The 25,262-nt window shown below is 55.6% G+C and overlaps 1 protein-coding gene across 2 annotated transcripts in view; it reads left to right on the forward strand.

Annotated features, from left to right (window-relative positions):
- Positions 1-22,631, forward strand: part of PLCG1 (phospholipase C gamma 1) — a 49,516-nt gene extending 26,885 nt beyond the window's left edge. Inside the window, exons 5-32 of one of the 2 annotated variants that reach the window (XM_082491015.1) lie at positions 3,348-3,432; positions 4,310-4,393; positions 4,736-4,758; positions 5,920-5,992; positions 7,002-7,103; positions 7,865-7,983; positions 8,741-8,826; positions 9,157-9,277; positions 9,717-9,885; positions 10,314-10,436; positions 11,338-11,439; positions 11,673-11,860; positions 12,162-12,362; positions 12,831-12,950; positions 13,240-13,420; positions 13,762-13,839; positions 14,283-14,386; positions 14,632-14,728; positions 14,857-14,926; positions 15,725-15,882; positions 16,427-16,523; positions 16,982-17,206; positions 18,063-18,211; positions 20,085-20,199; positions 20,369-20,530; positions 20,837-20,925; positions 21,479-21,666; positions 22,001-22,631. In XM_082491015.1, the coding sequence (XP_082347141.1) occupies positions 3,348-3,432; positions 4,310-4,393; positions 4,736-4,758; positions 5,920-5,992; positions 7,002-7,103; positions 7,865-7,983; positions 8,741-8,826; positions 9,157-9,277; positions 9,717-9,885; positions 10,314-10,436; positions 11,338-11,439; positions 11,673-11,860; positions 12,162-12,362; positions 12,831-12,950; positions 13,240-13,420; positions 13,762-13,839; positions 14,283-14,386; positions 14,632-14,728; positions 14,857-14,926; positions 15,725-15,882; positions 16,427-16,523; positions 16,982-17,206; positions 18,063-18,211; positions 20,085-20,199; positions 20,369-20,530; positions 20,837-20,925; positions 21,479-21,666; positions 22,001-22,043 (3,352 nt within the window). In that variant the 3' untranslated portion in view covers positions 22,044-22,631. The remainder of the gene's footprint in view (positions 1-3,347; positions 3,433-4,309; positions 4,394-4,735; positions 4,759-5,919; positions 5,993-7,001; positions 7,104-7,864; positions 7,984-8,740; positions 8,827-9,156; positions 9,278-9,716; positions 9,886-10,313; positions 10,437-11,337; positions 11,440-11,672; positions 11,861-12,161; positions 12,363-12,830; positions 12,951-13,239; positions 13,421-13,761; positions 13,840-14,282; positions 14,387-14,631; positions 14,729-14,856; positions 14,927-15,724; positions 15,883-16,426; positions 16,524-16,981; positions 17,207-18,062; positions 18,212-20,084; positions 20,200-20,368; positions 20,531-20,836; positions 20,926-21,478; positions 21,667-22,000) is intronic. The other variant, XM_082491016.1, reaches the window with a different exon arrangement.
- The last annotated feature ends 2,631 nt before the right edge of the window (positions 22,632-25,262 follow it).

The raw sequence follows: 25,262 nt of genomic DNA on the forward strand, positions 1-25,262 counted from the left end.
TCTGTTGCAGCTGCTCTGCATATGCCACACACCTTTCAACTCCAGGCTTGGGTTTTATGCGTGGTGAACTGGTTTTCAGTGGTGACCGGGCATAATATTTGCTAATTCAGCAACGGAGAGCACAGAGGCAGGTGCTGGGGTGGCTGCATGGGGGTTTTGGAGGATGAAGGCAGGAGAAATGGAAAAAATCGGTCTTTTTCTCTTCTGGTTATACAGTAAAACTGATGAAATGGCATCCCAGCGGGAGACTGCACGTACAGATTCGTCTGCTCGAGGCATAGTCAGCAGCGCTGAAAGCCAGCCTGTTGCATCGCTCTTGTTTTTCTTAATATATTTCTATTAGCATTTAGAATTAAGGCAGCAAAATGCAATGTATTCCTTACCTTTCAACCAAGGGGAGAGGTTTCAATGCAAAGTGCTTAACTGGAAGAGCTGCTGCTCCATCCCAGGCAGTGAAAGGAACAAAACAGCAGTAGAGGGGGAATGCGGAAAGATTTTGGGTCTCCCCATTTTACAAGCATCCGTGCGTTTTCTGCAAAGCGGAGGCAGCTGTCATGGGGCATGTACATGTCTTGGATGAAATCTTTGCCGTTTGCGTTAACTTTGGTGTCGGTGGGCTTTTTGCTTTTCCTTCTGAGCCTGGAAATGGGTTTGAAAAGCGAACAGCAAGTTGTGGGGTTTTTTTTGTGTTTTGTTTTGTTTTGTTGTTGTTGTTGTTGTTTTAAAAAAAATACTTCTTTTGCAAACCATCCTTGGTCCTTTCCAGAACGGGCAGGTTTTTGGCAGCTGAAGAAATAATTCCTGGTGCTCGTGTACCCCGTGCTCGCCCCGCACCCCGGCCCTCTGCGCCGGAGCCCTCTCCTTTCCGCCTTCTCCCGGCTGGGTGCCTGTGCATACCTTCCAGCACGCCGGCAGATGTTGGCTGTTTTCACTGGCTGCTGGACCTTTGGGTATTTGTTTTTCCAAGGGAGGTTAGGTGGAAAGAGGAGGATAACTGGATGCTGGTTTTTTTTTTTTTTTTTCCGAGCTGCTGCAGAGGAGACTGTTTCACCTCTGGCTAGGAGAGCTGCCCGTGGCCGGGAGCAGAGTTATGGCACTGGGGAATGTTTTCAGCGCCTGTGAGAGGGCTGGATCTGTCCTTTGGCCTGTTTGTCATAAGACCTTAAAAAACTTCCGCAGAAGAAATTAGTTTGTTTATTTGGTTTTTACTTTCTAGTCTCAAAATAGTACCAGGCTGTTTATCCAAGATCTCCAACACTTCGACATTATTAATAACACACAGTAAATAAAATCCTTCCATACTCTGTCACCCACCAAAGCAGAGAGGGAAATGCTGCTCACGGCTTTCACAGGGTTTGCTCTCGCCTCTCCTGGTGCCGTCACGCTGACGAGCAGTGCCATGGTCCAACGCGTCCCTGTGAAACAGCCCAGTGTCACCAGTACCAGGCACGGGCTCCAGCGCGTCTCCAGCCCGATGCTTCCTGCCGGTCCTGCCGCTGCAGCCCCTCCTGCACCTTTTCCAGGAGCGTTTTTGCAGTCTCAGCCTCTCACCAAGGCAGGAATGCTGCTGGGCGGCCCTGGGGACTCGGTGTCCCATCAGGGGTCCCATGAGAGCTGTTGCGTGCTGTGGTCCATGACACATGAGGGCACCTCTCATGAGCCGCTGTTACGCTCCTGGCTCTCTCCCCCCCCCCCCCCGCATCACCCCATTTCCCTGTTGCCCAGGACCCCATAGCTGGGACCCCCCTGCCCTGGGGGTTGCACAGCACCCTGCACGTGGCCGTGGATGCTGGGTGCCTTGGGGAAGGGAAGGGGCAGGCTTCCCCTCCCCAAAACGCTCACGCGGAGCCACTGGGGTGACTTCTGCCAGGGGAGGTGGAGATGTGGGGGGGGATATCAAAGCCGCTGCTGGTGCTGAGCGTGTCGCTGGCTCTGCAGCTCGCACAGCCGTGAGGGAAGGGGACCCTGGTGCCATTTGCCAGCTGCTGCTTTTTTTTTTTTTTTTTTTTCCCCTTGTCCTGCCAGCGAGTGGCAGGACACTGCCTGCACGGTCCTTGGCCGGCCGGGTGCTGGCCTTGGGCACGGCACGGGAGCCGGGCCAGGTCCCGCTCTGGCCGCGCGTGCGTCCCGGTCCCCCGTGGCTCTGAGCCCAGAAACAAGGGCTCTCTGTGTCCCACCGGCTGCAGCGGCCCTCGGCTCTGCAGCGCCTGACACCAGCCGGTTTCTCCCTCTCCTTGGGGCTCCCTCCATCCCCCCTCCTTTCTGTGTCCTTTGAGATCACCCTGTTTTTCAGGGAAGAGGATAAAACGGATGTGGTTCACACTGCTCCTCCGCATTGCTGCAGGCGACAGTGTGACCCCTGCACGGGACATCGTCTCCGGCATATTTATATTTGCACCCCAAAGCCGCGAGCGTTCCCAGGGTCAGAGCTGCCCTACGCTTTGCGGGATGGGGGAGCATCCTGTAGGGTCCCGGGCTCCCACTCGCTCAGTTGGGGAGCAAAAGCAGCATCTGCGATTGCTGGGGCGGACTCTGAGGACTTGCTTTTGCAGCAGGGGCTGCCAGAAAAATGATTGCAGGCAGACCTCTTGGCTTCTTAAATCCCGCAGATGGGAGACATCCGCGTTTTTCCTTGCTGCAGGGCCGTTGCCCCATGGAGGAACAACGCCGGCGCGGGCAGGGGCAGCCCAGGGCTCCTCCTCGCTGCCCCCCTCGGCGTGCGGGATCCCACTCGGGGTTGGCACCGGAGCCCTCCCCAGTCCGGGAACTGGCATGGTTGGTGCCAAGGGCCTCTGGTAGAGGACAGCAGTGTTATGCCTGGGGCTAGATGCTGAAAATGGCTTTTTTTCCTCTCTCTTCAGGATAAAATTAGCCAGGCCCAGAGCACTTGCAAAGCCTGCCCTCCGCAGGCCAGGGAGTGGGGTTTGGAAGTGGTTTGGTCACCCAGCATCCATTTTGGGGCACAGATACTTGAAAGATGTTTCTGCCTGCTCATCCCCATAAAGCAGTAGGCGCTGCGTGCCCATTGCGGCATGGGCTGCAGCGGGCTGACGGTGCTGGGAGCCTGCCGGAGCGGGGTCTGCGGTTCCCACTGGGATGCGAGCACCTCTCTCTGCTCCCCACGTGCAGCATAGGTGCAGAGTTCATTGGGGTGGAAAATATTCTGCTGTCCTGCCTTTGGTCCCGACCCTGCTGTCCTCCTGGGGACACGCATCCATCCTGGTGTGTCACAGCTGATGCCCCGTTGGGTACGGCCGCTCAGCGCCCGCGGTGTCCCAGTCCCAGGGTGAGACCCCTCCATCCCAGACCTCCTGAATGTATTTCCCCTCTTTCCCCTGCCGAGCCAGGATCTCCGCCAAGGATCTCAAGAACATGCTGTCTCAGGTCAACTACCGGGTCCCCAACATGAGGTTCCTGCGGGAGAGACTCACGGTGAGTATGCGACCCCCTCCGCTCTCCTTCTTCACACTGGGGACCCCCGGCAGCCCGTTGCCTGCCTTTGAGCAAAACCTGGTGGTGGTTAAACTCCCACGGCACGTTTGCATATTGCAGAGGCTCCCGGCCTTTCCCGGGAGGGCCCCCACCCACGGCAGCGACTGAAGAGGTGCCAGCTCCCACTGGGTGCCGCACCCTGGCCCCGTTTGTGGCCAGCGCCCTCTCTTCGCCCCACCCTGCCTCCCCCGCGACCCACATTGCTCCTGGCTCGGGTCTAGGGCTTTGCCATGGTGGGGGAGAGCGCAGGAAGACAGGCAGCAGGTCCAGCATCCCGGGGTCCAGCATCCCAGGGTCCTGCATCCCAGGGTCCTGCATCCCGTTGCTGCTGGGTGACAGCCAGCCAGCTCCGCCAGCGTTACTGCAGACCTAGGAACGAAGGGTCATCCCGTAATGACCAGCCATTTCCACCAGCACTGGTCTCCCCGGCCAAAGAGCGGTGTATCTGAAGGAGAGCACGCGCTTTGGGGTCTTGCTGTTTCCAGACACATCAGATGTTCTCTGCAAACAAAAATTAAAACGATCCTTTTGTAACTATTCGGGTAAATGATAACACTTTATAATCAGCACTGTGATGCCATGATGCGGATGAGCTTGGGGAATCGTGTAACTTGGTTTAGGATGTGCCCGTGTCTGGGGCACTATGGGGTCCCACTGCCCCCAGCAGAGATGAGTAAAATTAGGAGGCAAAGTCTGGCCAGGTTTTGGCCTTTCCCCCCTGCTTTCTCCGTGGGAATCCTGGTGGGAGGAGATACTCCTTGGGCCGTGCAGAGCTACCTGTGGCCCTCGTAAAACCTCAGGTATTTTTTTGCCGCAGGACGTGGAGCAGAGGAATGGGGATATCACATACGGGCAGTTCGCGCAGCTCTACCGCAGCCTGATGTTCAGCGCCCAGAAAATGGTGAGAGCTGAATTCTCCAGGGCCGGGAAGGGGAGGGAGGGACCATATTTGTTAATGGGCATCCCCTCTTAATTGGCTTTTTAACCCTGCTGCCCTCAGCTGATAGCTCTTGTCTCCTACCTCTGGGCCAGGGATGACAGGGAGTAAAGGGGCTGTTGCTTTAGGCTGGTTGGCAGGGGGCTGCTGGGGCCGGGGGAGGCGGTGTGTGAGCAGTGGCTGTAAGGAAAGCCACGCTGCACAGTGCCGGTTTGCTCTCCCCGTTACCTTCTTGATCAATTTGTACTTTCACGTGCGTTGGTGAGATTGAGTGCAAACCTAACGTTTGTGCTTCTTCTTTTGCAGATGGATGTCCCGTTCCTAGAAAGGTGGATAATTCTCTGTATTTGCTTGGGGAAGGGGCTGTTTTCTTTTCCTCCATAATGTGCTTCGGTGCCTGCCGCGGCGTGTCGGGGACGAGGCATGCTGCACACCTTTTGCTTGCCACCACGCTGCTTGCATTTTTGCACTCTGAATGAGCATCTTTGCTGTAGACACCGCAGCTCGGGTCAGTAAGGGGCCCTCTTCCTCCCAGACATCCCGCTGAGGTCCAGCTCGGGTCTCCAGCTCGGGTCAGCCACCTCCAAAAACGGTCAGTTGGTTTTTGTGAAGTAATCTGACCTTGAGCCATCTCCCAGAGGTTCTCCTCATGGTTGGTGCTGGTTGGCCACAGTGCCGGGGACTGTGGAGGCAGTGCCTGTGGTGCCATTGCCCTTCCCTGCCCTGTGCACATCTCTGCCGTCATAAAAAGAGCTTGAATTTAGGCACGAAAGCTAAAAAGTGAAAGACTTGTTAACTTGTCCAGGCAATTCCTCATGGTTTCCTCTCTTTTTTTCCTATAACCATAGACAAAGAGTTGGCAGCGACCTCAGCAGACCATCTGGTTCATCCCTCTGCCCAGGGCAGCCAGCACTGCCCAGTCCATTTCTGGTTTTTTTTTGGTATTAGTCCCCAGCATGGCCCTTGGCTGTCCATTGCAGCTTAGTATGTTCATGGACAAGTCTTTTGAGATAATCAGCTACAAACGGGTTCTCTTCTTCATCCCTTTCCTTGAGTCTATGTCCTCTGGATACCTGTAGGTCTGTCCTGTCTACAATCACCCCTTGGCTGCCCTGCACCTATTTCGTTCTTTTCACTCCTGTACACTCCAACCTCTATTTCCTGTACAAATCAGTCCCTCTGAGGATTTTTGCTGCCCTTCACCAGAGTTTCATGTGGTTGTACTCTTGGCAGTATGACTCCTGGACCGCTCCGGGAGCGGTCCCTGGCTCCAAGACGTGGACATACAATCTCAGCTGCTGTGTGTTTGCTGTCGTGCCCTCCTCGGCTCTCTCTGCGCATCCTGCTCTGCTCTTGCAGCGCTGCTTGCTCGGGGCATGTGTTGCTTGTACGCACCATGGCGGTTGTGGATGGCATCTCACGTGATGCCAGTAACAGCTGGTCGTGATGTGCTGCATGAGTGACCAAAGCTTCTCATTCTCTCCTTTCAGGGGTGGAGAAAGGTCCGAGCACTTCAGGGTCTCACTGCTGGAGTTGCAGAAGTTCCTGCTGGAGTACCAGAGGGTGAGCTCAACACAAGCCCAGGGAAGGGATGAGGGAGTGCCAGTAGGGATCCGGTACTCCAAGGGTAGCCTTGCCGTGGGGCTGGGATGATTCGGCTGTGGGGTGCTCTGCCTGGCACAGCCACAACCTGAGCGCATCTTTCCTAGACCAGGAGGTGATGCAGGGGAGGCGCTGGTGAGGGTGAACATGGCCCCAGCCAGGCACCCTGGTCAGAAAAGGGACCGAGAGCAGAAGATCTGAGAGGCGTGGAGGTCCCAGGAGGGAGGAACTGATCAGTGGAAATTTACCCAGTCCCTGTGACCTCGGCTGGTTCTGAAGGTTTGCAGCAACCAAAACGTCATGGTCCACCCTTGGGAGGTCTCAGCAGGTCCTGAGGAGCAGCCAGTGGATTTTGCTGACCTTTCCATTTAGGTTGTCCAGCAAGCACAGCATGCACGCTTGGACGTGCACGAGGTGCAAGCAGTGCGTTTGTGGGCTGCACAGACCCTTTATTTCAACTCTTGCCGGGGTCCGATCTCATTGCTGGGCACCCAAGAGGACAGGGGTGGCTCGTGAAAGCACGAGAGCGTGGGGCCTTCTGCTTTGCACCATCCTCCCCATCTCCCACAGCCGCCTCCCTGCCTGTGGTCTGCAGCGAGCGGAGAGTTAACCAGCGAAGAGACACAGCCGTTTCGATGGCCTAGCAAAAGACACCCAGGGAGAGAGAGAAGCAGAAGGAAGCCGAGTTGGCTTCTGCTGCTGAAGGAGGAGGGATGGCAGATGTGCGCAAAGGAGCTATCGGAGAGAAAAATGCACAGCAATGAGAAAATGAAGCCCACTTAGAAACAGGACAGATTTCTGCAGTTGCGTGCTATCTGGCATTTGTGCTGACCGTTGAATTCCTGACAGCGATGGTCTTGCATTAAAGACTGCCTCCTTGATGGTTAAAGCTTCTAGCTGGATGAGTTGCGTGTTTTGAATAATACTCTCTGAAATTGTTTATTTTTTATGTCTCTCTTGGGGTTTGCAGGAGCTCTGGGCTGCAGATACCCTTCAGGTACAGGAATTCATGTTCAACTTTCTGAGAGACCCTTTGAGAGAGATTGATGAGCCCTATTTCTCCCTGGACGAAGTAAGAGACCTTGAACTCTAGCGGGTATGGAGTGGGGTGGAGTAGGGTGTGACATGCCCGGTGCGATGTGTGCTGTGGTGCGACAGCTCTGCTGTCTGTTCACTGCGGGGTGGTGGCGCTTAAAGGATTGCACCGCCCGTAAGCTGCATGGCTGCATGAGGTGGACGGACATGGTGGGTCACCGTGTTGCACAAGAGCTGGCTGGTGAAGGGAATGACTTCTGGGCTCTCTTCTTGTGCTGAATGTGTGCAGCTGGGAGTGCTCATCAGGCAGTTCATTTGTGGGGAGGAAAGGGGCTGCATTTGGCTTAATGCCCCTTTGGGGCATGTAAGGATTTTCTTAAAGCAAGAAGAGCTGAAAACAAAAGAATAAAAACAACTGGAGGTGACCGTGTCCCTGGCACTCTGGACTGACTCCCATGCAAAGGTCCCTTGATCCACATGGTCTTAATGTGCTACTGTCTGTCGTGTGAGCTGCGAAATAAAATGCAGAGCAATTAATTTGTCCCCAGCTGGGTCAGAGGATTTGCACACAGATACCTGGCACGGCTCAGAGGATAGGTGGCAACGCCTGGCGCTGTGGTTACTCAAGCACGCTGGGTCAGGTAGCTGTGCGCTGTCATAGTTGCCTCTGGTCAGTCTGGGCTGAGCTTAGCCACCTGTGCCGTAGCTGCTGCCGTGGAGAGTGAGATGTGTGTGAAGCTAAACCACAGCGCCCGGCTCCTCCGCATCATTAACACGCTTCTGTTTCTTCCTGAGCAGTTTCTCACCTTCCTGTTTTCCAAAGAGAACAGCATCTGGAACTCGCAACTGGACATGGTGTGTCCGGAGAACATGAACAACCCCCTCTCCCATTACTGGATCTCCTCCTCACACAACACGTAAGGACCAGGGGATGGCTCTCTCCACCCGTCCGCTCCCAGCGTCCGCTTCCCCTGTGCCAGGGTGGGACTCTCCCGATTCTGCCTGATCCCAGTGATGGGTCAAGTAGACTTTTCCAAACTGGGGTCAGTACATCAGAGACCTTCCTCTTGGTGCCCCAGTCCTCCCTCCATCATTTAACCATCAATGTTTCGCTCAGTCGTTGTCAGCATCACGCATCTGCGCAGACTGTGCTGTCAGGTCCCGGGCTGTCACTCGGGCGATTTCTTACCATTGGCGATGTCCTCTAAGGACAGATGTGATAAAAACCTGGAGGCTGAAATTGGCCATTTTCCTTCTCTGCTGCTAGAAGAATCTGGCAGGAGGTGTGTTCTGTGCAGACAGGCTCTGTCTGTGCTGCCCGTTGATGGGATGCAGCGGTAGCACATCAGCCCAAGTTTAAAGGACCGAGAGCCGGTCTAACCCTGCTCTTGGGCTGCTTCTGGCGGGTACTGGGGGCTCTTTGTGGCACCGACACTGGTATCACTGTTTGAGGCTTATCTCAAGAGCCAGCAGGAAGGCTGGAGCTCAGAGTAGTGCCTGCAGCCCCCAGCAGTAGGGGTGGAGGTGAACCCCTCACCGGGGGAAGGTGACAGGTCTGGGGGAAAGTCGCTCTCGCCATTCCTTACATCACAGAGGCAGCTCCGCGATGTCCCAGCAGACATCCATGCCCGCGGTGAGCGTGTTGCTTTGCTGATGTGTTCTCTCACGTGAAAGGTACCTGACGGGGGATCAGTTCTCAAGCGAGTCCTCGCTGGAGGCGTACGCCCGCTGCTTGCGCATGGGATGCCGCTGTATCGAACGTGAGTACCCGGAGCCGGCACTGCTGTCTCCATCGTCGCGATAGCTTGCGGTAGTCGGGGAAGGCTTCGCGTGGAAGGCAGGGATGAAGGTTGACGTGCCAGTGGCAGCAACGTCACCAGAATGTGCCAAAAGGGCTGAGGTCATTTGCTTTGTGAGAGTGGGTGGTATCTGCCCAAGCTTTTGTCCCCCAGAAAGATCTGAACTTTCACTTTGCTCCTTTATTACCATCCAACACAGTTCCCAGCAGTGCTTAGTTCAGTCCCTCCCATGTCCGTGTCCTGCCTATATTCCAGCCTTTAGGCTAAGTTAACCCTGTGCGTCTCTTTCAGTGGATTGCTGGGACGGTCCCGATGGCATGCCGGTCATCTACCATGGACACACCTTAACCACCAAGATAAAGTTCTCTGATGTCTTGGTCACTATCAAGGAGCATGCCTTTGTCACCTCTGAGTGAGTACAGCAGGGACCTGGACTTCATCTAGCAGAGCTGCCGGGAAGGCAAAGAGATGGTAGAGCCAAGGCTGTAGCAAAGTGAAGTCCACCTTTATCCAGAGATCCAACGCAAGACCACGTGCCTGGGATTCGGTGGGAAGAAAGGGTGTCATTCTGTCTCCTAGCCAAAGGGAGATTTCTCCCAGAAAACAGTTGTGGGAGGAAGGCTTTGGGTAAGCCCCAGTAGTTTGCCAGTCCTTCTTCACTGTGTGCGTTGCCAGCAGCGGTAGGGACACCTTGCTGTAGGGTGGCTATGTTGAATGCTCAAGACAGCACAGATCTTTGTTGATGCAAACTGCTCTTTGAAGGCCCAGAGTCCAGGTTTTGACAGAGCTCAGAAGGCATTAGTTCCATCCATACACCATGCTGGTTCTGATGGCTCTTTTCCTTCTCCCAGTTTCCCTGTCATTCTGTCCATCGAGGACCACTGCAGCATTGCTCAGCAGAGGAACATGGCTCAGAATTTCAAGAAGGTCTTTGGGGACATGCTCTTGACCAAACCAGTAGATATTTCTGCTGACGGCCTTCCCTCTCCAAACCAGCTCAAAAGGAAGATTCTCATCAAGGTGAACTCCCTTCCCCAGCAAGGCTCCTAAGTGGAGAGAATGGGGGCAGATGGGGTGAGGGTGTGGGACCAAGGGCAGCTGCTTACCTCTGGAAGGGGTTGGTTGGCAGTGCAGGGTTGGAAGTGGGGACCCGATGCTAAAAACGATCAGAGGAGCTGCTGGGAAATGAGCTCAGCAGCTGGGCGCTGCCTTTCTTGCGAGCTTGTGGGATGTTGGTATTTCTGCTGCAGGAATCACCCCTGGGAAGAAAGGGTGGGACTTTCGTGCCATTTGATTATCGCTGTGGCATGGGTCTTACCTTGGTCCTTTTAGTCCAGAGGAGCCCACCACAGCAGACCTGGAGTTTTGGGTTGTTCGCCAGGAAATCCATGCTGCTTTTTGGGTGCCTGTTCCCCTCAAGGTGCCTGACCTGCTCTCTCGTCCCACAGCACAAGAAGCTGGCAGAGGGCAGTGCTTATGAGGAGCTACCCACGTCCGTAATGTATTCAGAGAATGACATCAGCAACTCTATCAAGAATGGGATCCTCTACCTGGAAGACCCCATCAATCACGTACGTCTCTCTCTGCCGCTGTCACTGTGGCCCCACTCTGTGGGCTCCGTCAATGACACGGTAACTCTGTAGGGCACCACGTGGTGCTGGAAGGAAGGGCTGTGGTGCAAATGATGCAAGGGGCCGTTGGCCTATGCTGTTTCTCAGGAGTCTCTGAAGGCTGGGGGAGTTTTTATGCTGGCTCTCTCCTGTGCTCTTCCCTAGGCATCTCCTGTGGGCCCTTGTTAGAGGCAGAAGGCTGAGCTAGAGGGAGCTCTGGGCTGATGCACTGCAGCTGCTCTTGTGTAATCCGCATAGCTGTTGTCTGGTGCTGCAGTAAGTCCCAGCGATGGCCTGTGTTTCTAGACCTGGCTGCCTCTTACCAAGTGCCACCTAACCCACCTAAACGAGCATTATTCTGCTTTGTAAAGCGCCGAGCGTTCGTTTTACTGTGCGCGTTTACTTATACACAGTCCACTTCTTCAGCTGCTTTGCTTTGCTGAGGGTCTGTCAGGCAAAGTCACGTGCGAATGAAACAGATTTTTGGAAAATAGGAAAGTGCAATGGTAAAGCCGCATAACCATCTCTGATATCCTCATCTCTGGTAGCCCCCGTGCTGAATCCATGCAGGGTGTTTTTTTGCATTGATTTGCTCTTCATTTGGTTATCTCCTTTTAATACGTGCTGGGGTGTTTGCAGTGCCATCTGCAGCCACTTTGGACATAAGACCTATCACATGCCTTTTTTTGCTACTGATAAATCTGTGCTTCAGATCTTTGAAGTTTCTGTGACTTCACTAAAATAAACCCGATCACCCCTCACTGCTTGTGCTGATGAGGAAGAGATGATCCCATGGATGGGTGGTGGGCCAGCTTGGTGCTTCCTCAGGGGGTCTCTTTGCTCAGAGGTTGTTTCCTTGCAGGAGTGGAACCCACATTACTTTGTCCTGACCAGCAGCAAGATCTATTACTCTGGGGAGACAACCAGTGACCAAGGAAACGAGGATGAGGAAGAGCAAAAGGAGGTGAGGGCTCCCTTGCGTGATGCTAAGTTGTTCCCCTAGAGAAAGGACCTGACTGCTCAAGGGACTGAGCATCCCCACTGCCAGCTGACTTCAGGGGGAGACCCTGTGGTAGGAAGGGTGGGAGCTACTTTAGAAACTCCCTGGTCCTGGCTGGAAGCCCCCTGAGCAGAGCAGACCCCGGCACGGCGAGCCTGCCCTCAGTAACCCCAGCTGGTGGGTTTTCCCCCTGCCAGGTGAGCAACAGCACCGAGCTTCACTCCACGGAGAAGTGGTTTCACGGCAAGCTGGGAGCGGGACGCGACGGGCGGCACATCGCGGAGCGGCTGCTGACCGAATACTGCATCGAGACGGGGGCCCCCGACGGCTCCTTCCTCGTCAGAGAGAGCGAGACCTTCGTTGGAGACTACACCCTCTCCTTCTGGTGAGGGACACAGGCGCCAGCCCGCTGCTCGGTGTCACTCCTGGGGTAGTCCTTCATTTTGACACCATCTTCAGTGGTGGGGTCCCGTTCCCCAGTGATCCACGAGCAGGTTTCTCCCCTTTTTCTGTGCCCCAACATCATGTCAACTTGCTGTCCCAGTGCAGAAGGGTGAAGTCCCTTGGGACCCTTGTGCGATGGGTCTCCTGTGGGGCAGGAATGCTGTGTCCAGGCTGGAGCTGTGCCTGAGGCAGATGCAAAACCTCCACAGCCGACCCTGGTTTATCCCCTCTCTCTTCTGCAGGCGCAACGGGAAGGTGCAGCACTGCCGGATCCACTCCCGGCAGGATGCCGGCAGCCCCAAGTTCTTCCTGACGGACAACCTGGTGTTCGACAGCCTCTACGACCTCATCACCCACTACCAGGAGGTGCCGCTGAGGTGCAATGAGTTTGAGATGAGGCTGACGGAGCCGGTGCCGCAGACCAATGCCCATGAGAGCAAAGAGTGAGTGCGTGTTTGGGGAAGGTGGGTCGTGTGCTCTGGGCAACTGGGACCCCATGGGAAACCTTCCCAGGTCTTGCTGCAGTCCGTCCTTCCTTGCTTGGGGCTCTGTGGTGTGCACTTGCTCCCCGTGGAGCTCTCTGTGTCACAGCATCCGTGCTGGCCAGCTTTGTTGTTGATGGAGCTGGTTGTCTTGGTAGGTCGGTGCAAAGAAGGGAGGTACCAGGCTTGGTTGGGATGCCCTTGCCCGTGCCGCATGACACCAAATTGCTCTGTTCCTGCCTGTCCCACAGAGAGGAGAAGACAACCCTGTTGCAGTGTTACATATATGATGATCTCTGCTCCCTGTCCTCCTTTAGAGGATTTAGGCAACCTTTCGTGGGCTGGAGGGGAGGCCGTGTGGTATGGCAGAGGTGTGGGGTGAGCTGGATGCACAGAGACCTGTGCACAGTGATGTGTCTTTCCTGAAAGGTGGTACCATGCCAACCTCACCCGGGCCCAAGCCGAGCACATGCTGATGCGGGTGCCACGCGACGGAGCCTTCCTGGTGCGCAAGAGGAGCGAGCCCAGCTCCTACGCCATCTCCTTCCGGTGCGTCCTGGGGACAAGGGTGGTGGGCTGGCATGCTGCGGTGCGTGAAAGAGCAGGAGAGGGGCCGTGAGCCCTCCCAGAGCTCTTCTCTCTCCTGGATGGCTCTGGGTAAATCTTACAGCCCTTGAGAGCCTTTAGGACCCCCCTCCTCCTCCCATCGTCTCCTGATGGGAGATGACGGCGCTCAGCAGCCAGCCCAGGGGCACCTTTTGCTTGAGTGTCTTTGTTTTGGCAGAGATCCTCTCTTGCTACGTGCCAAGTGGCTTCTCTCTGTCTTTCCACCTGCCAGGGCAGAAGGGAAGATCAAACACTGCCGAGTGCAGCAGGAGGGCCAGACCGTGCTGCTCGGCAACTCTGAGTTCGAGAGCCTGGTGGACTTGATCAGCTACTATGAAAAGCACCCACTGTACCGCAAGATGAAGCTGAGGTACCCCATCAACGAGGAGACGCTAGAGAAGATAGGGACAGCGGTGAGTGTGGGTGGCCATTGGAAGAGCTAAGCCAAAGGATGATGGACATGTCTGTTTTGAGCTGGTTCCTTAAGTGGTGGTGTGTGAGCCATCGCTGTGCTTCACAGCCCACACCTCTTGGGGCTTCGTGCCCTCTTGGAAACACCTATTGGCTTGAGCGAGATCTATTGCTGCCCCTCTGAGCAAGGCCAGCAGGGAGTGTGGGCTCAGGCCTCTGTCTGCTGTGTGCAGCAGTATCTTCGGTCTTGTGCCTTCCCTGGGGCGTTCTCCCTACCTCTCCCAAGGCAGGGGCCCTGTTCTGCAAAGCCACACTTATCACCACTGGCCCTTTGCTCCCACAGGAGCCGGACTACGGAGCCCTTTACGAAGGACGCCACCCCGGGTTCTACGTGGAAGCCAACCCCATGCCCACTTTCAAGGTACACTCACTGCTTGGCATGAAACAACCTGCAGGGCCTGAGGGTTTAGCAGGTGTCTCTTTATTTTCCAAGAGCTGTGTTATTTTGCACGCTCATTTCTAGACCATGCAGGGAGACACGCTCTAGGCTGAGCCTGCAGGTTCCCAGGCTGGACTGCCTCTTCTTCTGAACTTTCCAAACTAAACCCATCAGTGGCTCTGGCGCAAAGGAACATGCCTTTGTGGGGCCGTACCAGACTTGTGACCTCTGGTTTGGCATAGATGGGGGTCTTGATTTGTTCTGCAAGAGTCCCTAGGGTCTGGCAGCCTCTGGCAGCAGGGTTGGGTGCTGCCTGCACACCACGTGTCTCACAGCCCCCCCAGAAAACACATCCCTCATCCCATGGGCTTGTTGTCCATGTGTCCATCCACTGCCCGGCCTCACGGGACCCCTCCTCATTGCAGTGCGCAGTCAAAGCCCTGTTCGACTACAAGGCGCAGCGGGAGGACGAGCTCACCTTCACCAAAAATGCCATCATCCAGAATGTGGAGAAACAGGAAGGAGGCTGGTGAGTTGGTCCTGAGCCTCTTTTTTCCCTTCAGGGACACAAACCTTGGTGTCACCGTCCATACAAAGGTGTGTCCCCTCTAGGGTTGGGTCCGTTTGGGGATTGCCCACAAGCTGCACCACCCCAAAGCCTCACGAACCCTAAAAAGTAGATGATGGAGGAGCTGCCTGTCACCCGTGACCCCCTAGTCAGGATGCTCGGGATCCTGTGGTGGGTGCTGATGCTGCCCCTTCCCTCTCTTCCAGGTGGAGAGGAGATTATGGCGGCAAGAAGCAGCTGTGGTTCCCTTCCAACTACGTAGAGGAAATTACTGGTCCCAGCAGCCTGGAGCCGGAGCGGGAGGTGAGCGTGTGTCTGCGCGGAGCAAGGAGGGGCGGTGGGGAGGAGCGTGTGTGTGCAGCCCCCCGCGCTCGGCTGTGCTGCCCAGCACCGTGCCCAGCACCATCCTGCCTGTGCTTCATTCCCAGCAGCAGCTGGATGAGAACAGCCCCCTAGGAGACCTGCTTGGAGGTGTCCTGGATGTGCCCTCCTGCCAGATTGGTGAGTGCCAGGGTGGGATGGAGAAGTGGGGGGTGTTAGAGCCGTTTGCAGGTCTTCTGGGCTGAAGGGCTTTAATCTCCATCTGTCTCTAGGCACCCCTGTGCCTGCCGCGAGTGAATGCATGTCTATGGTGTGTGCTTGCCGTGCAGTGGCACACTCTGCTGCTGCTGCTGCTGCCGGCACAGAGGGTTCCTCGGGGTGTGGGGCTCAGGTGTGTCCCTGCAGCCTGAGTACAGCCGAGGAGCACCCCAGGGTTGTTCCGAGGAGCCGCTCCAGCACACCTTGAACCTGCTCTCGGGGAGCAGCCACCCCACGGGCAAGGAGCTCAGACCGCTTTTGTAGGCTCCTTCTTTTCTGTAAGGATTTGTCCTACTTCACATACATGTGGTCCAGGCTCTGGGCCTCCTGGGTGCTGGCCGACATGGGTGCAGCCTGCAGCTCCCTGCCGTCCCTCGGCTCCCCAGAGGACGTTGTGCTTCAGGTGGCTGTTCCCACCTGGGCACTTCAGGGCACAGAGTGAAAAAGGTGCAGGAATGGGAGGAAGGAGGGAATTACAGAGGCCCCATGAGGCTTCTCAGCCCCCTCAGGATACACTCTGCATCCTCACCTATCGCTTCCTGGGCTCCATCTGTTGCCTCCAATGACCAGAAATGGGAGCTTCTCCTCTTAGCTGGAGAGTCCTGGGGCAGCCGTGAGAGTACCTCAGTGTCTGTCCTCTCCCTTCCTCCCTCTATGGTGTGAAGGACTTGGCTCAGCATCTGCTTGTGACCTTGCTGTCTGCTCCCTCTTCCCACACAGCTATCCGCCCCGAGGGGAAGAACAACCGCCTCTTCGTCTTCTCCATTAGCATGGCCTCGGTGTCACGCTTGTCCCTTGATGTGGCAGCCGACACGCACGAGGACCTGCTGGACTGGGTGAAGAAGATCCGGGAGGCAGCCCAGACGGCTGACGCACGGGTGAGTCTGGAGAGCCCTTGGCAGGGGAGACACCTCCTTGCCAAGTCCTGGGTTTCCCAGGAGCTGAGGAGCAGGTGGAGGGTGGTGGGGGAGGTGGTGAGATGGCAGTGTGCGGCAACTGGCAGAGCAGCTACGTAGACGATAAAGACAGAGTAATCTTTGACAATATAGGGGTGGTGGCCACGCATTGTGGCTTATGAGGTTCAGGCTGGACATCTGGAAAGATTGGTCTATCGGGAGGGTGTTGCAGCCTCGGGAGGTAGAGGATCTCCGTCCATGGAGGGTGGCAAGGCTCAGCTACAAGGCCACAGCTGTCCTGCACTGATACCAGTGCCAGTCTTGCTCCAGGAGATAGGACCCACCAAGGGCCCTTCCAATGAATGTTTTTGTGTTGTCCCCCCATGCAGACCTGCTAGTGGTTCCCACAGTGTGGGCAGGAGCGGCCACACTAGGCCAGCACTGCCATTGACCATAGTTGGTGAGGTGGGTTATCCAACGCTACTGCTCCCACCTGGCCCTGACACCTCTCTCTCTCTCTTGGCAGCTCTCCGAAGGGAAGATGATGGAGAGGAGGAAGAAGATTGCCCTGGAGCTTTCAGAGCTGGTGGTCTATTGCCGACCTGTGCCCTTCGATGAAGACAGTGAGCATCTGCTGGTCTGGTGGCCACCACAGGCAGTCACCATGGTGTTATAGACCCCGTGGTGTCCCCCGAGGTGCTGCTTTGGTTAGGTGTCAGCACAGGGCAGGTGTCCAAAGCAAGTTGGAACCAGTTTACATTGAAGCTCTAGAAATGTCTTTCTCCGGAGGGTGGAAGTTCCTTTCCTCATCCCTCTGTTGCTGGGAAATGTCACCATCCAGAGCAGCTGCTGAGGGAGTGGGGCTGAGGAGCATCATGCCCGGTCACAAAAAGCAGCTTCGATGCTTTCAGCCATCGGTGTTGGGCACCCGGCAAATCCCCACCGGGGCAGAGCAGGGTCTGCACAACCTGGTGGTGGCTGAGCCAGGGGAGGAGAGGATGTTTGTTAGGAAGGGGCCTAAGGTGGTTGAAGGGTTGAAAGGGAATGTGCTCCTGGCTTACACTGTGTTGTCTCCTCCCAGAGATCGGCACAGAGAGGGCCTGTTACCGAGATATGTCCTCCTTCCCCGAGACCAAGGCGGAAAAGTACGTCAACAAGATCAAAGGCAAGAAGTTCCTTCAGTACAACCGCCTGCAGCTCTCCCGCATCTACCCCAAGGGCCAGCGCCTCGACTCCTCCAACTACGACCCCCTGCCCATGTGGATCTGCGGCAGCCAGCTGGTAGCGCTCAACTTCCAGACCCCAGGTGAGGGCAGCAGGCAGGGAAGGCGGACGTGCTCCTGGGGTACCCGGTGCCTCCTCCCAGCCACCTGCCTGCACCCCTGCTAACCTGGTCCTGGCAAATGAGGTGTCTAGAAGGGGCTCCGGGTCTAGGAGGAGCTCTGCAGGGAGCGAGACCTGGTGTTCATGTCCAGGCGTGTGGTTGCCACAGGGGAAATGTGCTCCAGGGGGCTGGATTGACCTGGGGGGCTGGGCTGAGCCAGGAGGTGGTGGTTGCCTCGAGGACAAGAAGAACTGGAGACGGAGCAGGGAGTTTCCCTGAGGTCCCTGGTGATGGGCAGGGGAGGTACCAAAGGGGATGGTGCAGCCCCAGCCTTGGGACACCAGCAGGGTGCAGGGTCTGAGTCAAGCTCGCCGCTCTGCTCACCTTTCCCCAGCTCCTGCCGTGCAGTCCAGCCTTCCCCTTTCCCTGGCCCTTGCCAAACCCTGCTGTGACCCGTTCAGCTCACCAACCCACCAGAAAACTGCCTGCCTCTTTTTTCCCCGCTGGCTTTTTCATTCCTTTTGTGAATTCGACCGTCTCGCAGGGCAGTTTGGCAAACGCTAGAGCCAGCACAAGGAAAGCTGAAAGGAGAGGGAGGAAAAGAAGGGGGTGAGCCACGGAGCACTGGGTGGTTGGGCAGGTTGCGCATGAAAAAGTCACCTCACGTCCCCAGCGTGTGCACAGGCTGCAGCACAGCCGTGGCGCACCGAGGCAGTGCCAAGGGATGGGCCAGGTCCCCCTGCCAAGGGCTTCGCACGAGGCACCAATAACCCAGGTGATCTGGCTTATGGAAAGGGCACAGGGTCTCCTCCCTCCATCTCCTGCCTGTGCTCTCCAGACAAGCCCATGCAGATGAACCAGGCCTTGTTCATGTCCAGCGGCCAGTGTGGGTACGTCTTGCAGCCCACCAACATGCGCGATGACATCTTCGACCCCTTCGACAAGAGCACGCTGCGGGGGGTTGAGCCGCTCTCCATCTCCATTGAGGTCAGTACCTCCTCCCCGCGTGGGAGGAAGACGGGGTCGGATCCAGGTGGTTATACCAAGCTTGGGGTGATAAAATGGTTTTTCCGGGTTCCTGGCCTGTGTCCGCAGCTGCTCCTCTCCAAAGCCCTCAGCCCTGCCTACGAGCTGCTTGCAGCGCAGGCTCGGAGAGCCCTCGCTGGAGGGGGAGACCTGTGGGTGCTGCTGAGGGAAGCACTGCCAACCTCCCCGGGTGCCTGCAGAGGAGTAGCAGGAGCATCCCTGGGTGCTCCCCCAGGACCCCTCCCGCCCAGGGCCCCATGCCGGCAGGTGGCATACACGAGCCATGGAGGTGGCATCCCTGTCCCCAGAGCTCGGCTGGGACTGCCCGAGGACAGGATGGCTCCCAACAGGCTAACAGAGGAGCTGTGCCTTGTCCCCTCCTTGTCGCTCACTTGCTCTGGGCTTCACGTTTCCGTGTCCCATTGCTCATGGCCCCTCTTGGGAAGACAGTTGAGGTTGGAGCGGACTTTTCAGCTCATTTCTGTGTTGTACGACTGGTGATGATAAGAGGAGGGGGGGCTGCTGGTGGGGGGTACCAGAGGATGGACTGCAGGTGCTCAGTGAATCTTTTTCTTCCCGGATGGCGGTTCTGGGGCTGGACCGTTCCCATGTCAGCTCACAGAGCTGCGCAGCAGAGGGTCTGCAGGGGTATGGGGCAGCTCGCCAGACAAAGCTCCTGGAGGGATGGGAAGGCTGTGGCTGTGCCAAACCAGATGGCTGTCACCAGTGGCTGTCCCACGAGCCTGTACCGTGGTCTCGGAGCCGAGCTGTGGGTCGGCAGTCTCCTTTGCAATTCCCTTCAGCTCAAGCAGACCCTGGGGAGGAGGAGGCAGCGGAGACCCTGCCTTCAGGTGCTCACAGGTTTCTGACAACACGCGCGAACTGCAGCTCCTCTGAGGCCACCTGTGTTCTGGAGTGATCCCACCTAAGACAGCCACAGCCCTTCTCAGTGAGCACACCCCATCATGTCCCATCTGCACCATTGACCCTGTATCTACTGTCTCCCTAAAAATCCCTGGCACGGTTTCCCTGCACCGTCTGTTTTCCAAACTATTCCTGCATCCCGGGATGCGGCTGCAGCAACCAGGTGTCAAGAGTCACTGTGACGTGGCTTGTCACCGTCTCCTTTAAGAGACGGGCTCAGCCTTTTGTCCCTTGGCAAAATTGCCCGATGTCCCCACCAAAGCCAGCTTTCACGGACGGAGAAGCCGTCTCGAGCCCAGCATGACTCAAAGCACATGATCCAGCATTGGCAGCGCGTCCTTCCCCTGCAACAGCAGCGTGCCGACAGCACGCTGGAGTGACATATGGCCACTGGCAAGAGGGAGCTGGGATTTCTTTCTCCTGCAAGGAAACAGGTTGTCATTTGAGTTGAGCACAGACTGTGCTACGCACAGGAGGCAGAGCAGCAGCAGAGAGCAGCTCCTTCTCATCCTCAGGCCAAGGCAGGAGGGCTGAGAAGTTTGGTCGAAGAAGGGGGTGTCCGGCATAGCCCTGCAGGCAGGGGAAGGAGGGATGCTGTGGTCCCAGGGGTGCTGTGGTCCCAGGCCTGGCTGTGCAGGTGGTGGACAGGAACCTGGGGCAGTTCAGCTGCCTTTTTTTAGGGCTTACACATCAAACTGGTCATCGGTAACACCATAGCAGCTTCCAGGGGCAGGAACAGTTTTTCTCCAAGAGGCAGGTTGGGCTGGGCTGGCTGTCAGTGCCTCTTCTTTCTCCAATTAGCAGAGCCAGGGTGATTTATTTGGAAAGAAAATGTCTTGCTATACAAACAATTTTTTTTTTTTTTCCTTTGCTCCCATCTCTTACCAAGTCTCTCCTGCTCTCTGCCCAGGTCCTGGGTGCCCGGCACCTTCCCAAAAACGGAAGGGGGATCGTTTGTCCTTTCGTGGAGGTAGAGGTGTCCGGGGCTGAGTACGACAACGCCAAGCAGAAAACGGAGATCGTGGGTGAGTGGGTTAGCGAAGGGAAGGGAGAGGGATGCACCATCACTCCTGGCCATGGCGAAGCCCAGCTCCAGGCTGGGGCTGCCCCCGGGCTCAGCATCGGCTGTGGGGGGCAGCAGGGGGGCAGGGGGCTCGGCGGGGGCTGCCATTGACACCAGGGTTTTCTGACTAGCGGACAATGGACTGAACCCTCTCTGGACCCCGAAGCAGTTCCACTTTCAGGTCAGCAACCCTGACTTTGCCTTCCTGCGCTTCGTGGTGTACGAGGAGGACATGTTCAGTGACGAGAACTTCCTGGCTCAGGCCACCTTCCTGGTGAAAGGCTTGAAGACAGGTACAGCGCTCGGGGAGGGGGTGACATGGTGGTCCTCACCAGTTTGCTAATTGCACTGTTAGCTGGGGAGACACTGAGTTTCATGGGAGGACGCTGTCAGTCCCCCGGGTGGCACAGTCCCTCCCATCCCCATGCCCAACCAGCTGAAGGAAGCAAGAAGCCGTTTGCTAACATCCCTTGGGGCCAACTGCCACTTGAGGGGAGCTGGGGTGGGGGGAGCAGAGAAGACCCCCTTGAGTTCTGTGCCAGGGGACTGACACGTCACTGCTGGTGCCGGGAGTGATGCCGGGGCTGTCCCTGCTGTAGGTTTCCGAGCTGTGCCCCTGAAGAACAACTACAGCGAGAACCTGGAGCTGGCTTCCTTACTCGTCAAGATTGACATTTTCCCCAGCAAGGTAAGGACAGGAGAGTGTCCTGGTCTGCTCGTCCCCGCAGCGGCACGGCTCTGCAGCTCAGGTTTGCCTGGCCTGAGAGTGCCTGCGGGACAGCTGCGTTTCCAGTGCTGCGCGGAGGGCTGGTGGGATGGCGAGCACTGGGTTCACCTCCTGCAGTGAGCCGGGGTGTTTCAGTCGGGGTCCTGCCTGGGCTGTGTGTGACTTGCCCAGATATCCCTTCAGCAAAAGCCAAAGAAGGCGGATTTGCTCTGTCCCGGTTCCATCTGCGCTCCGGGGGAGTTACAGCTCAGTATCACGGAGCCCGGCTGGCCCGGGGCCATCGGCCTTGGCATAAGAGGAGGGCAGAGCTCTTTCAGAGACAGCTGTTTCTTTTATTTCTTCATTTAAAGTGATGTTTGTTAAGGACATAGCAGCTGTGCGTTGCAAACCCCCAGGAGCCCTGCGCACCCTGCGTGGCAGCTCGCAGGGCAGCGGGTCCCTGCAGCAGCCTTTGCTATGAGCCATATACTTTGAAATCCCCATTACTATATTTTAATTTTTTTTCTAATCCAAGCAGGAGAATGGCGAAATAAACCTCTTCAGTGCTTCAGCCCTACGGGAACGAGCAGGGGATGCTTCCACTCAGCTGCTGGCGAGCAGGGGCAGGGAGGGATCCTTTGAGTCGCGGTACCAGCAGCCCTTTGAAGATTTCCGTGTGTCACAGGAGCAGCTAGCTGACCACTTCGAGAGCCGGGAGCGAAGGTATGCCGCTGCTGGCTGAGCTCTTTCCAGCATGAGATGACCCCCAGCATCTGGTCTCCTTGGTGCAGGCTGATAAACGCAGACCCAGAGCAGAGCTGCAGCCTCATTTGCTGCGTGGAAACCCTGAATTTCAGCATGAAAGTTGTGCCAGTCCTTATGGGAGTCGCTGCTTTGGGGACCGTGGGAGTAGGGTGGGACAAGGAGCTGCCACTCTGCAGCCGGTGGCATTTTCCCACAGCATGGCCCCACTTTCCTCCAGGGGGGCAGCTTTTGACAGGGGAGCGTTGCCCTTGGTCATCCTGAGCTGTGTCCCCTCTCTCTGTGCCCCCTGCAGGGTACTGCGGAGGACCCGGATCAACGGGGACAACCGGCTGTAGCCCATCTCGGCGGGCGAAAGCACCTCCAGTGCTTGTGAATCTCACGGCACGCTGTGAACTGGTTTCTATGGAAACGGCACTGCTATGGCCTACTTTCAGGCAGCTTTTCCAGTTTCTCTGCTGAAGTGTGTTCCAGTGGAGAACTAAAAAAAAAAAAAATATTGGGGGAAAAACAAACAAACAAAAAACCAACAAAAAAAAAGCCCTACCAACCCCAAACACCCACCAACCTTCACCACCAAGCCCTTAATGAAGCGCATGGGTGCGTACAGCCCGCGAGCCGCCGAGGTGAGACACAACTGTCTATAATCTCAAGGAAAGAGACCCAAAAAAAAAAAAACAAACCCCAAGCTCCAACCAGCCCTCTGCCGTCGCTGCTCTGCCTGTATTCCCGGCGATCCTGCTCCCACGCTGCTGCCGGAGGCCCTTTGCAGCCATCCTTTGCTGTACCCGTTCCCAGCGCGCCGGGCAGGGGGGACAATTTAAGCGACCGAGGCAGCACCTATCTCTGTCCTGGTGGCATCGCATCTACCTACCTGTATAGCCACTGCCTCTGGGTCCAGTAGTGAAACTCAACGTTTACAAGGCCGCTCTAGCTTTAAACGACAATAAAAGTGTCAGTATTACCTGTGTGGTGGCTTGGGTGCCTGGCAGTTTGCCCCCCTGAAGCAGTGCCGGTGCCGCGGGGGAAGCTGGGGTGCAGCCCTGCTGCCTGGGGGGATCTGCACAGCTCCCTCCTGCCTTTGGGGAATTTGGAGCTACTGGTGGAAAAAATAACCAGGAGCAGCCCCAGGTTTAATGTTCACTCAAAAGGGTAAAACAAGGGCATGCGCTACAGCTGACCGCGTTTTTGTGAATCGGACCGAGGCTCAGCAGCGACTCCTGGCTGCAGGAGGGCTCCCAGGATGGAGGGATTCGGGCTCCAGCACGCTGCCGGGGTCACTCGCTCACGGCCTTACCCCGCATTTAAGTTGTCATGCTTTTAAAATGAATTGGGAGGGTTGTGACAGAGCATTCCCCACTCCTGGACAAGCAAACATCTCCCTGCACGGGGTGGCTCTTGCCATCACCCAGCATCAGCAGCAGCCATCCCCATGGCACCGCAGCACCCCACAGGCTTCCCCACAGCCGAGTGCAATCACCAGCCGACTCACATTCGTCTTTTACGCTCTTTATTTAGGAACAACCAAAAATGTCTGGTTTCATTTCAACAAACTGTACAAGCAAGCTCTTCCCCTCGCCCACCCTCACATCCACATATACAAAAGGAAGGGAAACTTGCCGTTCACTTCTCAGAAGTGGCATTGTTGCTACAGGGAGTTCTTGCCCTCAGAATAAGAGCAGGTAAAGTCCATAGCAGGTACAAGCTACCCTAGCCCTAGTAATAGCCACAGCCCACAATCACAGGCAGCTTCACTTTTTTCTTTCCTCTTTAAAACCTTTACCAAAAGTAAAAACTATTTCCTGTCTCACACGATTGCCAAGGTGACCATCTAAAATTGTGGTCTTAAAAAAAACCCAACACAATAATAACCCCACTGGAACCCCCCCACACCTCCCCGGTACAAAGACGTTTTACACAGCAGAGCCCTCGCTCTGCTCCCTAGCTGCACGGCCACCCTTATGAAAGGTCCCATTGCAGCTACAATTACATTTTCCTTTGGATAAATCCAAGCAAAAATTCCAGGTCATTCAGCACCAGCATGATTTCTAAATAACAATAATTAAAAAAAAAAAAAAAAAGAGACCCCCATTAGGCTGACTTTGTGGTCTGCTGAGAAACAAAGTGATCAACACGCTGTTCCCAAAGTCTCTCTTTTAGTGCAATGTTAGTATGTGCAAGGGGAATCACAGCCACGTACCCATAACACCACCACGAGCCAGATGGGGCAGAGAGAAAGTGCAATTTTTAGCAAGAAGTTTTCTATGCCATGGATTCCTAGCCCAACCTTCACTAGCACCAGTAAGCAAGAGTCCTCCTAATACCACCCTCCAGTACAGGGAAACAGTGGCTTGAATTGTGCCATCAAAATATGGCCAATGTCAGCCAACAGAGCACTCTTTACTGGAACAGGCAATAACAAGAAAATAATAATAATAAAAAAAATATCACTGCTTAGGTAACAGAGCTCCCTTGCTCTGCTTTAACATTTTGCCATGCCAATCCAGCATTCCTGGCAGGGACCACTGCCAGTAAAACATACAGCAGAAACTAAACTTGAAAAAAAAAAAAAACAAAACCAAAAACATCTTCAAAGTGTCTCATCCCCTCCTCCATTTGTAGTGTTGCCTAATCTTACCCTGCTGGTTGTGTGATCAACTGAGAAATTACAACAAAGGATACTGCAGTGAGCTGAATCACATCAGGCCACTGATTGATTTGAAAAAAGCAAAGCCAAAATTATCTGAGCAACAGGAGAGAGAAGTTTACAAGCGTTTTAAATACTACAAACTTGACGGGAAGGTGCAGCATCATGTTAACTTTCTGATTTGTGCCTAAGTGCTGAAAATCATCTTTCTCTTCTGATTCCCAGTGACCCAGCTTCCAAACATCGCCTTCTGATCAGGTTGCCTCTGTAGCATCTCTGGGAGGGGTTGCAGGGAAGACAGAGTGCAACACTTCTGTGACCAAAAATTCTCACTTTTCATTAAAAAAAAATAAAATTTAAATATATACCCAAAGCCCTAAATGGAAAACCAGCCTTCTACATCCTCCTTTTCCTCCTGAGCAGACAGGGGACACCTACCAAAACCAAGCAGGTATCTTGCAGCTCCAGCTTCTGTGCAAGTGTCACCCAGGCAGGTTAAGGGTCTGCGTTCAGCTGTGGGCTGACTACAGGGTTTCTCATCACAGCTGCCAGCAGCTACTGCTTTTGCCGGTGAATTCTCATGGTGACCAACGCAAGCCCCTGGCAGGGAGGGGACATGCAGCTGCACTCGATACCTGTGCCTGGAGCTCTGCGGGCGTATGCTGACCGCTGCATGCCATGCATCGAAGCAAGCACCCGAGCCCCTTCTGCTTGCCATGGCTGTGGGCTTCACGTGCAGCAGCACTCAGTTCTCAGGCAAGTGGAAATTGGAGCCAGTAAATCATGGTTTGTTTAGTGTTCTGCTTAAAAAAAAAAAAAAAGAATGATTTCCAGGATGATGCTAATTAAAGAGCTGAAAAATAAGCTACCCAAATGAAACGCAGAGCCACGTCTAAAAATCTCAATCTCA

The sequence above is a fragment of the Vanellus vanellus genome, assembly GCF_965231255.1.
Source record: "Vanellus vanellus genome assembly, chromosome: 15".
Lineage (NCBI taxonomy): Eukaryota > Metazoa > Chordata > Aves > Charadriiformes > Charadriidae > Vanellus > Vanellus vanellus.